Genomic DNA, 13,818 nt, shown 5'->3' on the forward strand with positions numbered 1-13,818 from the left:
GACGTTTGAGACAGTGAGATTATCTTCGCTGCATTCTGCAAACCAACATTTTTGTCGATACAAACCCTCAAACCATCTCATTTTTCCTGTTATGGATTTAACAAAACTTTAAAAATCAAACCTCAAACTGTGACTGTAGAAAATACTTGCCATTCAATGTAATAACAATAAATACAAGCCCAGCCGTCGATTTCACAAAACTCTTCCTAACTTAAGACTAATCTTAGGACTTAGGACGAGTCCCAACCATGCACTGTAGCATGCAGACCTTAAGATTAATCCTAACTTAGGTCGAGTTACTCGTCTTAACTCGAGATAAGAGGAGTCCTAACTCTTTGTGAAATCGACGGCAGAACATGGACATACAAGCAGTCCATTGAAAGACTGTTGTCATCTTAAAGTTGATGAAAACCAGTCGATACTTTCCTTTTGAAAGTACAGAAAAAAAAACAAATTGAATGGCTTGGTATGAAAAAGGCATAAAGGCTCTTACATCCAATTGTTGAAAAGTTGCAACATTGTTGCCAAATTGTTTATTGTATACAAAGTTTCAATTATAAACAGTCCAGTGCAATTGAATTGAAATTGCTTTTAAGGTTTTGTTGGGTTTGGAGATAGATTGTAGCGATAAACCATTAGGACTTGGGTTCCTCAAGGTTGCGGCGACTTCAAACAGAACGCTATATTTTTCGCATACAATTAATAGCTATGGACAGGTCATTTGATACCTTCTTTTCAATTGGACAGGACATCTGGTGCTCTGGTTAAATAATAATATTAGTTTGTATATTGAGATGTTTTTTTATGCTTAATTTTCAAAAGTATTTTTGTTAAAAAGGAATAAAAAGGTGGCTGCAAAGAAAAGAATCCTGGTGTAAAACTCAAAAATAAAAAGACAACAATCCTGTCTTTGCTAACCCAAGTTTCATACAGTCTCAGTCTCTATCTTCAAGTAAACCTGAATCCTCAATTCTGATTGGTCAATCTATAGCAACAAGAGTGTGGTATAAGCATATATTGCATGGCACATATAAAACCCCGTTGTATCGAACAGTTCTTTTAGAAGATAAATTTGTTGCTGCTGTATTCCACTTGCAATTTGGTTGAAAAAAATATTCCTAAATTCCTCGTGTCATTTTTGTTATTATTAGAGAAAATGATCGGAAGTGCACTGTAGTAGGCCAAGTTTCAGGGAATTTTTTACCTCTACCAAAACTGTTACAGAAACATGCAGTGCACCTGTACATGATTAGGGTCATAGGTGGCAGTGATGGGGGAAAGGGGGAGTGGGTTAGGGTGCCTCAAGGGTCACTCCTGTGGTGCTATAACCTACACCTCTTCAGTGGGTACAAAGAGGCCCTAGATAAACACCCAATGAAAACTCATGATAAATTGACACTTCGCTCAGGTGTAACTTCCCTCATTCTAGTTTAAAGCCATTATACACTTTCGGTAAACAGTATTGTCCAAGTCCCACACTTCGTGTATCACAACTTATATATAAAACAACAAACCTGTGAAAATTTAGGCTCAATCGGTCATCGGAGTCGGGAGAAAATAACGGGAAAACCCACTCTTGTTTCCGCGCGTTTCGCCGTGTCATGACATGTGTTTAAAATAAATCCAGAATTCTCGCTAACGAGAATTTATATTGTTTTACCGTTTTCTCAAAAAGTAAAGCATTTCATGGACTAATATTTCAAGAGAAGCCTTTCACCATTACCTTCTGTAAACCCTGTAAATTATTTGTAAATCTGTGAACTTTTTTTTTTTTTTTTTTTCTGTACCGAAAGGGTCCAATGGCTTTAAAACTAGTTTTAGATCCTAGCATCCTAACAGGTTGTTATAGCATCCTCTCCACCTGATTGCTGATGATCATGAGACTAGTCAAACAGGACTCCTGTTTCTTCTCTTTATGGTATCAAAAGTTGTTAACCTTACAGAAGTAGTGACAACCGTTGATCTTGGATTTCAGCAACATTTTTATGATTTTGTGTTGTCTTCATCAGAGTTTTGTCATTCAGTGAATTAGACTGGAAACTTATTAAGTGATTTTGTTTACTTTATTGCAACCTTTCTTCTACCTAATGTACACAATTGATTGCAGGGGTTCTTTGCTTTATTTTAGCATAGGTCCCTATAGTGAAACCTTCTAAATTGTATGTTCTTCGGACAGTTCAAACAGTGCTGTTCTTTTCCAAGAGGTGAAGTTCTGTAAAATTGTGCAACCAGGCTCAAGTTCAGCAAGAGACCCTTGTATTGCTAAATTGCTCTCGTGTGAATTGACAGGCTCGTATAAAGATGACTTCCTGTGTTATTTTGAATCAAATACTAAAAACGCCTTCCATCCAGTCGCGTGTTGGGCTGCTCAATATTCTCTCTGTATTAATCAATCACTTCTTAGTCTCGTCAACCTTTCAGATCTTCAGTTGCTCATTTCATTCATGTAGGATCGCAACAGTTGTTTCTAGTCACGTAATGGTTGTATAATTAGACAACAACAACAACTGTTCTTCTACTTACCTGTTGTCAGGCTGTAGATGTAGAGGGATTACTTATTGTCGCCAGATTAATTTGCGATTCATCATCTCACCCGACAATATGGCGCCAACGAGAAAAATACTTTTTATTTTGATTTCATCATCTGCTTGGAGACTTGTTTGTTATTTAAGTAAAGTTTGTACAAAGTTTGTTTGTGGACAGGATGGAATTGGAGGGGGTTGGTTAACTCGTGGATGAGAATGTTTTGACTTGTTACTAATTTCAGACCTGTTTTTAGGTGAGCTTGGTCACGGTAGCTGTTATTTTCATGAAGAAATTCTACGCTTTGATCTACTTCTCAGTCCTGGCACTTCAACCTTCTGCTAAGTTAGCAAATAACAACAATTTTTATTGGAGCTGAGAAGTCCAAAGCAGAACAAATTGTGTGCTTATTTGATGTGGGGCAAAACGGTTATATATTTATAGCCAGAAGTGCTTGAATGCATGGATTTCCAATCTCATGCAGAACTTATAGATTCCTTTATTGATTTATAAATTGCATAAAACAATCAAACTTTCAAACTCTGTTTTATTAAAACACAGTTTTTCACATTAATTACATCTGGCCTCCAGCAGCAGACTTCCATTATTTCTTTCTGTCTCCACCCATCAGCATTGATGTATAGGATCTTTTCTTGGAACAAGTCAAAACCGTGCAAATAACTGTTCTAAACTTGCTTACTTTTGAAGAAAATCACCTTTGCAATCCATCAACAACTTCTATCCTAATGAGTTTCTGTTGACACGCAATGATCCTCTCTTCTTGGAACCTTTAAAAACAACTCCATTGTTTCCAAAGTTATTTACTTTTGTGCATTAGTAGGAATCCCCCTTTATCAACCATCAACAGTTTCTATCCTAATGAGTTTAGAAGGCAAAGTGTCTGAGCTTTATCACTTTTTAACGAGGTAATTTGAAAGACTTTTACATCTGGCAAAGTGTGGCCGTAGTCATCTGCCCAATAAGACGTCATTTCCTTTGAAATTATAGTCTCAGACAAATACGTTCCTTTTAGAGTGATAAACAGGTATCTGACCATCTCCCTTAGGAAATATTAAGTCAGTTATATGGGGGCCAACAGAGTAAAATTGACAAAGTCGGGAAGAAACTTTTGAAAAATCATTGATTTTTCAAACTTCAGCAGATGCCCATAAAACAAAATTTCTTGAAAAAAGGGTAAAATCACTGCTGAAACTTAACTCCTCTTCTTAAAGTACCCATTAGCTAATTAAGAAACTCGTTTTTATCCTTGGAAAATAAGGTGCGTTTTCAGAGATTCCTTGTTTGTTAGTGTTTCTGTTGTGTGACGTTCATAGAGGGGCCTGAGACACCTAAATGGTTGACTCACCCCAGGTCCACTAGCTTCCTAGTTTCTGCTTACTGTCAACTCCATCTGACAGACTCAATGGGGTTTAACCATTAACCATCTAGTCTCAAAAGTAAGATGAACTATTACAACTGACAGACTCGGCAGACAGATCGTACCCTCTTAAGACCTGGCCAGCCACCTGTCTTGACTAGTTGACCCTCGCTGACCCCGACGGAGATAATTCATTCCCAATTAAGACGTTTCCTCCGTTCATACCTTATGATTTGTCATTTTATTAAAAGAAACACTTGTTAGGTTGGCTTAACAAGTTCCCGTTTGTATAATTTACCTGACCACTGCCCATTGGGGGATCGAGTTTTGAGCTGTCTGACATGCAAGGAAGCACGGATGAAGGTTGTTTGGCGAGGGGCTCAAACTAGGGGCTCAAACTAGAGGCCAAAGAGTGATTCATGGACCAAGTCTTTTCTTCAAAGATTCAAATATTCTTAAAGATTTCTACAACTTCAGGTGGTTTTGGAAGGAGATGGTTAGGAAGGGGGCGGGGGAAAAGATGGGAGGTGGGGGTGGAGTGGATGAGGAGATGATAATTTAATAATAATAAATGTACAACATTTCTCTGTATTATTGAAAGTAAATGTTCTCGAAGACTGAATAGGTTGTGGTCAAAACTGGGGGACATTCCTCATTTCCACTTTTGTCCATACATATAACCATTTTTTATTGCTTCTTTTTATTCCCTCCTCCCAATTTCAAATTGTGTACTTTATAGCCAACCTACAGGCATAACTTGATAATAAAAGTATTTAAGGTTAATGTTATTAAGTCAGTTCACCAGTAGAGTAAATAAAAAATAAAAAAAATATGTAGGCCTATCAGTTAAAAACTTACAGCCTTTTTCAAAATCAGGACTTTGGCTGCGGCCTGGACTCTGGCTTAGACTCTGTCTGCCTGTCTGAAGCCCCATACTGAAAGCACACATTTTCATTAAACTATTAGAGCCATAGCCGTAGCCTAAGCCTAAGCCGTGGTTTGGAAAATGCTGTATAGGTATCCTGGCATACTAGTAATTTGAATACATACGTCTCGTTTTTAGTTTTAGAAGGATGTAGTCATCTTGGTCGCTGTCTGGTTATAAGAAGTGAAAATGTACTTTTAATTTCAATTTTTTTTTGTAAATAAAAAAAAAAAATGCAAAAAATAGTTGATGGCCTGACGTTTCGACCCTAGCAGAGTCTTTCTCGAAGGCTAAATAAAAAATAAAAAATAATCTATACAATTTCCCTTTGAATTATTGCTGTATCATTGAATTTTTGACTCTTGTAACAATTCTTTCTCTCTATCTCTATAAGTGATCTTAGATGAGATTAAAGAGAATATTGATGTAATCTTCGGTTTTGTTTGAATTTCACCCCCAGACTATTGACACCAACATGCAAGTCAAATGTAAATGCCACGGCGTGTCTGGCTCCTGCACTTCAAAAGTCTGCTGGAACACAATGCCCAAACTCAACGAGATCGGAAAAATTGTTTTTGAGCGCTACACGGAGTCCAAGTTCATGGTGTACTCGAGGAAACGCCGTCGGCTACGTCCGAGCAAGGATCAGCCCAAGAAGCCTTCTAACCTAGAGTTAGTCTACCTCCAGAGGGCCATGGATTACTGTGAACCAAACAAGAAACATGGATCTGTAGGGACCCATGGTAGACTCTGCAATAAGACCAGCCTAGAGGAAGATGGCTGTCCGTTACTCTGCTGCGGTAGGGGTTACCAGACTATGGTACGTACATCTAAAGGAAACTGTAACTGCAGATTTGAGTGGTGCTGCGAAGTAGTATGTGAAACCTGCAAAAAGAGCGAAGAACTCCATATTTGTAACTGATGAGCTCCTACTGACTGAAATTGACATGGATTGATACGGCACGTATATCCTCAACAGCTTTTATAATGTAACTCTGTGACGACTGATTGGAGAAAATGGGAATGAAGAGGTGGCGGAAAAAGATATCTTTGAGATATCAATAAACAGATACTTTCTACTGCAGTATTTCAGCATGCACTTTATACAAGTGATTGGATGATAAGGTTGGGGCTGCTATTACATTATAACTTCCTATGGGCACTCGGGATTGAATGATGCTGTGTTTGCATGGGAAAAACAAACCTGCAGTCAAATCAAGAATTTCCTTTTTGCAGTATGGAAGTCAGTGTCCAATTTTAACTCTTAACGATGTTCTACTGGTGCCAGTAGCTCTGGTTCTGCCAGGTTTTAAGGCCTAAGACTCCACAATGTGTTAAATGTGACAACAACTGCTGGTAACTAATGCAAGATGTATGAGACTTTCTATAAAAAGTGGTCTAAAATAAACATAATTATGTGCCTTCTAATCAAATTTTTTATCAACTTTGAACACACAAAAAAAACAAGGTAATAGGAAATCTATTTTTATGAGACTTTTGATAGAATGTTTTTTGAGGGAAACAGATGCAAAGAGAAGGCATTGCATGTCACCCCAATGTAGGGCTGAAATATTTCTGAATATATATTAATTTGTATTAATGTTGTCTGATTTGGAGGTGACTTGCAGCTTTGTTGTCTTTGCCAATTCAAAGCTGAATAGAAGTGACCAATCACAAGTCGTTACCACCAGTGACTCATCAGCATGTGACTGTCCTGATCCAATCAAAATAAAGCAAAGTGTCAATGCTACAATCATGCATTGGGGGATCAAATTTCAAGACAGCCCTTTACGAACATTCATGCTCCAGCTACAAATGTGCATCGCGTAAAACACTCCCCATATGTAGTGTCTGTGAACGGGTTGCCTAAGGGGCGTGGCTACATCCCATGGCAGGGAGGTTGCAATGGGTCATTAACCGAGAACATTACTAAACAATGATGACGAAGATAAGTTTTCTCCCCTGATGTGTTTTCTGCTGACTCAGTGAATATAATAAACTCTAAACCTCCCTGTGTACCATCCTATAGACAGTGGCCTTGTCTTGCGTAGTCCTAGGTGAATAAAACAACAGACTGAACCATCAAAAAGTTGTTCAACCATTTTTCCTGTCATTTTTAAGCTGTCATTCTTAAAAAGGCTACCGGTACTGTGAAACAAACGCAACAGCATTTTTGATGTAGAGGATTTTCGTTATTGAGAGTTAAGTTTATCAGGGTACAGTAGCAGACAAACTTTTATGATGTTTACTTTTCTTGTTTGGTATATTTGAGGGTTGTATGTTTTCAAATGTTTGTTTGTTTTACTTCTGAAAATATTATGTTTTATATTGGACTATAGCCTTATGAAAAAAATGGTTAATTGTTTGATTAAATATCAAGACTTTATAAAAGTAACTTGGCACAGTATTTACACCAAAATAGATTGAAGATATTTTGGTTGGGAATATTTTAGCAAACGTTGGTCTGTACCTTAAAATAGTCTTGGTCATATTTATAGTTTGATGTCTTTTTAAAGAAACTTTAATAAATCTTGGGAAGAACAATTTCTCACAGAATGATCAGTAACAGTTAAATCCTCCCCCCCCTCCCCAAATACTCTTGACTTATGAATGGATTCCTCTTGATGAAATAATGAATTTATTATCGAATTTGCAAGAAGTCATTATGGTATAATTCTTCAACTCTAATACAGAGTTCATCTCAAAGAATACAGGCCTATTTAGCCTTAGAGAATATCCCTGTGTACAGTGCTTTATACACATCGGTGTAAGTGTACAAATAAATTATATTCTTTATCCCCCGATGCAAAACTAACATCTATTAAAGTCACCTGGAAATAGAATTTTTTTCCTTTCAAACATAATAGTATATGCTTACGAACAATAAAACAATTTTTTTAGTAATTGTTTGTCACGATTTATATGTTTAAAATATATAAAGTTGTTTGGGGGGCTGACTCCGCCTACCCCTTTTGTGACGTCAATCGAGGCAGACTTTGCCTGCAATGCGTATAGTAAACACACGTGCAAAGTACATGTACGTCCAAGTCGTGAGTTGGTACATTTCAAAAAGTGTTTTTTTTTTTTTTTTTTTTAAAGGTACAAACTCACGACTTGGTCCGTACATGTACTTTGCAGTTGTGTTTACTCTACGCATTACAGGCAAAGTCTGCCTCGATTGACGTCACTAACAGCGCCCTCTCGGGTCGGGGTCTACTCTTAAATTTGTAAATAACATAAGAACTGATTTTTTAAAACCTTAGTTAACTGTTTATTCACATTCCACTCATCAAAACACATATATTAGTGACAAAAGCTTTATTTTGAAAAAATACCACTTCCAGGTGACTTTAAATCATTACGGTACCCGCTGCTATATAACAACAAGGATTTGAACTCCCTCCAGTCATCGAGCAAGCTCAGTGGTCTGGTGGGTAAGACAGGCAAAACTAACATCTAGTAAACTCCGAGAGGGTTGAAACTGTAGTATATTTAAAGTTAAATTGGCTTATAAATCACAGGTCAATTGTTTGGTCAGTTTGCAACAACTTTGCAAAAGTTTGCAAAAAAGTGTGTTTTTTTTTACTTCTAAGAAATGTTCAGCCTAATTTTAACAACCTCTTGGAAGCCCTCTTGGCCTTCAGCCTTTTTTTTTTTTAAGATAATCCCTTCCTGTAAGATTATCCCTTCCTTTAAGATAATCTCTTCCGAGATACATCTCTTCTTGAAGGATAATCTTCATGTGGTGTGGAATACACACTACTGACCAACTTGATCTAGAAGGAATTTAGTTGGGAAGTTGCATTACTAACAGTTAACAGTAAAGTAAACTAGCAGGAATGTTTTTAAAGAATGTTCAGCCCAATTGAAAATCTTTAATCCAATTGAAAATATCAAGACCAATTGAAAATCTCCAGTCCAATAGAAAATCTCCAGTCCAATTGAAAATCTCAAGGCCAATTAAAGATCCTCACTCCAACTAAAAATCTAAAGTGAATTTTTTTTAATTTGAGTTAATGGTACCCTATGGTTATCTGTATTGGCTTTTTTACGTTCTTTAAAATGTGACTCGCTTGAAATTTGTTTTGGCATAGGTTTTAATATGGGCACTTCTTGATGAAAATTATTATGCGGTTGTTTGTTCTTGTCGAACAAATTGCTTTCTTTCAAAGTTGAACGAACCTCTTGGTGGTTTTAAAATTAATTCATTTTCCTTATCCCACTAACTGGTTCTGATAGTAAGCATTCATTCCCCGATGGTTCATCCCTATTTCAATACTGTATTCAACCACAGGCGTCTCTCATAAACTTGTATATATATATAAAAATATGTATTTTATTGTATGATTGGTATTCATTATACAAATTAAATTACGGTAAAAAATATTGTAAATATAACGAATATTTGTCAAGCATGTATAAAAACCGTATTAATAATGGGTTGCTGTAGAGATGCATGGATTCCGATTTCAGAAAATGCGTTTGTGGTCCCTTGACATTTCAGAATAAATTTGTGAATTGTAAAGTCATTTGTAAAACCACACTGATATTAATATGCTAATCTCATGCAAATGAGCTCATGGATAGTAAATTATAATTGCATGTGATAAGCTACATAGCTGCTGATTGATTGGTCGACAATATAAAAGCTGAATGTTGATTTTGAAATGTGTTTTCAGAGCTTCTGCTGGTGCATGAAAAAAAGTAATGCCCATGCCTAGTATCCTATTAAAAGAAAATCAACACCTTTTCTCTGCTTAAATAAGCAATCCACTGGATTTCCTCTCAAAACTGACTTTGGCGCAATTTGAAAAATTAAAACTACAAGGGATAATTGGGGATATTTATTTAGAGCATTTTTTGTAATGCACTCAATTTTAAGTAAATCAATCCTTAATCCATACCTTATCTCATTTGATCCACATGCAGTTGTTGATCCATCAGGCTTAACATATTAACGATCCACTTGAAAATTGTTGATCAGCTAATCAGCTAAAAGATACTATCCACTCATCAAAAACTGACATCCACAAAAGGTAAAAGTTAGTTGATTTTTATCAGACAAAACCAGTTTTGAAATATTTGTTGACTGACACAAGGTATAAGTTCATGCATTTCTGTAAATATACGCTTTATGTAACTATTTAAGTATTATCATTAATCAATATATGTAGGTAAGGCAAGAGCATCCCAAGTATTACCGTTAAGGCCGAGTTATAGTCGGTCGCGCGATGGTCGGGCGTCGGAAATCTTGACGCGCGATCATAAAAAGACGCGGTTTTTAGGGCCTCAGTCTTAGGGCCATGTCACACGAGGCAATTTACTGGCAACCAGTTCCAGGCAATCTCCAAGAAGAGAATCCATTCTCAATTGAATGTTCACATAATTTTCTTGGGAGTCATAAGACATTGTTCGAGAAATGACTCGTAAAGCTACCAAAGTGGTCCTGTAGCATGCCCTGCAGTTGGTTGCCTCCAAGCTGCCTGTAAAAGTTCCCTCGTGTAACAAGGCCCTTTGGATTGCGTGCAAGATTTCCATCGCGCGACCATCGCGCGACCGACTATAAACCGGCCTTTATATTCCGCAACTATTTTGGACTATATTAAACCGGCTGCTAATGTACATTCTTGCCTAGAAAGCCTTAACTATGATTGATGCCCAAACGGAGTGCTATTAATGCAAGAGATATGTAAAATTTTGAAATAGCATTTATTGTTAAGATGACATTGTTATGGGCGAATAATACAATAAATTAATGCTACATCTTTAAAGATTTTGTGATTGTTTCAAGCAAGTTATTCTTGATTAAATTGGATTAATTGGATTATCTTTCTCTGACAGTCTTACAGGCTTTTAGAAGGACTTGCATTCAGATGTTCCATGAAGGAGCAGGGCGCCAGCTGCTTAGAGCGAAAGTTAGGAAGGGAACCAGTCACAATTACTATACAGTGTATGATATTTTGGCTGGTAACCTGTCTCTACTAAGCGAGATTGATCTATGCTTACCCACTCTATGACATTGGCCCTATGTTGAATGGTTCAGTTTGTAAACAGATCTGGCTGAAGACTTGCACTGAAGCATTTTTGGACATCATTTGGAAGCCCTCCAAAAAAAGTTGTCTTGAGTCTTAGCCATCAGAGCTAACATCAGAGAATTAAAGGAACATTACAGAATTGGTTTAGCTAACAAAACAGTTGCTGACAGTGTAAGCACTTTATGTAATCCACCATAAACATAAACTGACAAACCTTTAGAAGTTTGAGATCGATCGGCCATCTCGGTCACGAGAAACTAGTGAAAACCCGAATACACATTTTGCATGACATCGATGCAAACAAAAATGAATAAAGCGCTCACTGAGCAATAAACTCTAAGTGCGAAATGAGATTATTTATTTCTCATCAAATATGACATTTCAGACAGAAATATTTCAAGGGATGTTTTTTATTATCATAATTTTTAGACCTTGTAAGTTTGATGTAAATCTGTGATCTTCACGAATTCTTTTTTTACCAATTCTGTAACGTTCCTTTAAGTGTTGTCCAATCATTGAAAATGTGAGTGACATAATGTGAGAGTTTGGACAAGTTAGACTTCACTTCTTTGAACAGATGGGGCTTTAGATAAGAATTAGCAACAATGATTCAGAGAAACAAGTTTAAATATATACACGATGATAGAATGAAGTTCCGCTGAATGCTGTCATCTTGGAGAAGACTTTAATTACTTCAAATTAAAGTTCAAGAAAGAATGCAATGTACTTAGATGTCTTACATTCATTGCGTTTGAAGTCTTGAAAATGTCACCGATAAACATTTCTATCATTGAAAACAGATTGAGTTTTGCATTTATAATCAGTCAACATACTTCAAAACCCTACAGACTCTACGAGCAGGGGCTGCACTATGTACACAAGCCACAGTGTAATTTTAATGTCAGCTCCACAAATTTGTTTAGCTAGGGACATTTTTTTCACATGATTTAATAGTTTGGTCGCAGGTAAATTTACAAGCCTCGGGGCATTTGTCAAGACTAATGATCGATCTTGTGGAGTGTAACTCTGCGGCTGCATTTGATGCATTAATTCTTAGATGGAAAGGAGAGACTTGAAGTCTAGTGAGAGTTAAGGAAGAGATGGAATTTCCTTGTTTGGTTGAGGCGGCAAGGGACCTATTTGTAGGATGAGATTTCTCATTCAGTGTAAACTGGGTCACAGTGTCGCACATTGGCCCATGTAATCCAAGTACAATTTTCAAAGACTTGGTGAAATTTGACAACAGTTTTTTCTTATTGAACAAAATCCAGCAATCTTAAAATAGATTCGCTTGCCATTTTCTGTTTAAGTAAGATTGAAACTCATTGCAAGGTGGAAGTATAACTGAGAGGTTTGCAGTAACACCCTGTGAATATCTCTTTGTCATTTTCTTTATGTTGTGGCTTATATTAATTTAACATATTTCTTTTTTTTATAGTTTCATTTTTTTTAACTGATTTAATTGTCATGTTTGTATTATTAGGTTCTTCAATAATATAGTCAACACAGTTCTGAACAAATATTTTTCCAGAGATACAAATTTGTACTTTTCAGCTTATGAGTCTGAAAAATGTTTGCTTAAAACTGCCAAAGCAAATGAACAGTTCTTCAGCAACCAAATTCAGTTCAGAGAGCGTTTTTTCTTCTTCTAGAATGTGCTATTTCATTTTTGTCAACCATACCTTCCTTTACAGAACTACAAGCCATAAATCTTACCTCATAGGAACACCCACTCAACACTATTCTATATACATCTCATATCCTGACAAGATTGTGTACAAAACCTGTCTTATTTCATTCCAAACAACCATAAAACTCCCAACCTATGACAGTGACCAGCTGAAACTCTGACATACCCCATGTGAGCTGAAGATAAACAGTTCTTATAAGAAGAAAAACTAAGAAATAAAAACCTGTCATTAGGATTGTTGGGTCCCAAGATGTCCAAAGGTCCCCTATTTATACAGATCAGTTTGGTGTATGGTGACTATTCAATTGATAAATCAAAAACTCAGGTGTCACTAAGATTTATCTTACAGTTTATCAGAACTCCAAGGTGCTGTGGAATGCATCTATATTTCACACCAGTTCTTGAAGGAGCATACTGATAAATTGTTGAAGTGTCTGCTTAACAGTTTTTTTTCCTTGAGATGGGACATACTGCTGTAGGTTTTTCATTATCAGGATTTGTTCCAATTTCAGGATTTTCTGGTGGCCTACTCTTTTCTCAAAAGAAGGGGAGAAGAAATTAAGCAAGTTTTGCCCAAATCTGTAGCTTTGTATTTCTGTCGATGTTTGAACCTCCTGAATTGTACATTGCGGAGGTTCCGAGTCTAGAATAAGGGGAACCCCATATTGAAAGTCATTTTCCTGGTATGTTCACATTTGGCAAATCTCATCCCGTCTTTCAATTGACCTTTACCGGGAATTGGTTCTAGCCCATCAGCTCGACTCCAAGGCTGCGCATCTCTGGGAGTCAGGTTTGAAAATTGTTATGGTCCAAAATGTGCTGGAGCAAACTGAAGTGGTAAAAAATAGAAGTCTGGTACACATCTCAAGCAGGATATGCTGAGACCTTTTAATTGATTTAATGGTGCACATTTTTTATTCATTGGCTGAGAGAACATTTTTAGACCTTTGAAGTTTTTGATAATCATTTGACATCAAAATCATGATGAATCAAAGTCTGAGGTGTTAAAATTTATGAACTATCAAAAAAGGCCTAGGAAACAAGAATATTTTCAATGGCTCTCAGTAAAATAAAAACAGAAGTTACTACTTACTGGAAGGAAGAGGTATCATTAAAGTAAAATATTAACCAATTTTAACCACCAAAAATGCAAAACCAGGCCTTGGATGATGTGTAGTTAAAAGAAAAAATCCCTGTAAATTCACAACACATTGTAGCAAGTTCGCTGTTAAATTTACCTCCATCGTATATACAGTACAGTGACCTT

The 13,818-nt window shown here is 36.5% G+C and overlaps 1 protein-coding gene across 3 annotated transcripts in view; it reads left to right on the forward strand.

Annotated features, from left to right (window-relative positions):
* LOC139942280 (protein Wnt-7b-like) overlaps positions 1 to 7,845 on the forward strand; it is a 67,036-nt gene extending 59,191 nt beyond the window's left edge. For all 3 annotated transcript variants that reach the window (XM_071939081.1, XM_071939084.1, XM_071939082.1), the window contains exon 4: positions 5,287 to 7,845. In XM_071939081.1, the coding sequence (XP_071795182.1) occupies positions 5,287 to 5,748 (462 nt within the window). In that variant the 3' untranslated portion in view covers positions 5,749 to 7,845. The remainder of the gene's footprint in view (positions 1 to 5,286) is intronic.
* The last annotated feature ends 5,973 nt before the right edge of the window (positions 7,846 to 13,818 follow it).

The sequence above is a fragment of the Asterias amurensis genome, chromosome 9, assembly GCF_032118995.1.
Source record: "Asterias amurensis chromosome 9, ASM3211899v1".
Classification (NCBI taxonomy): Eukaryota; Metazoa; Echinodermata; class Asteroidea; order Forcipulatida; family Asteriidae; genus Asterias; species Asterias amurensis.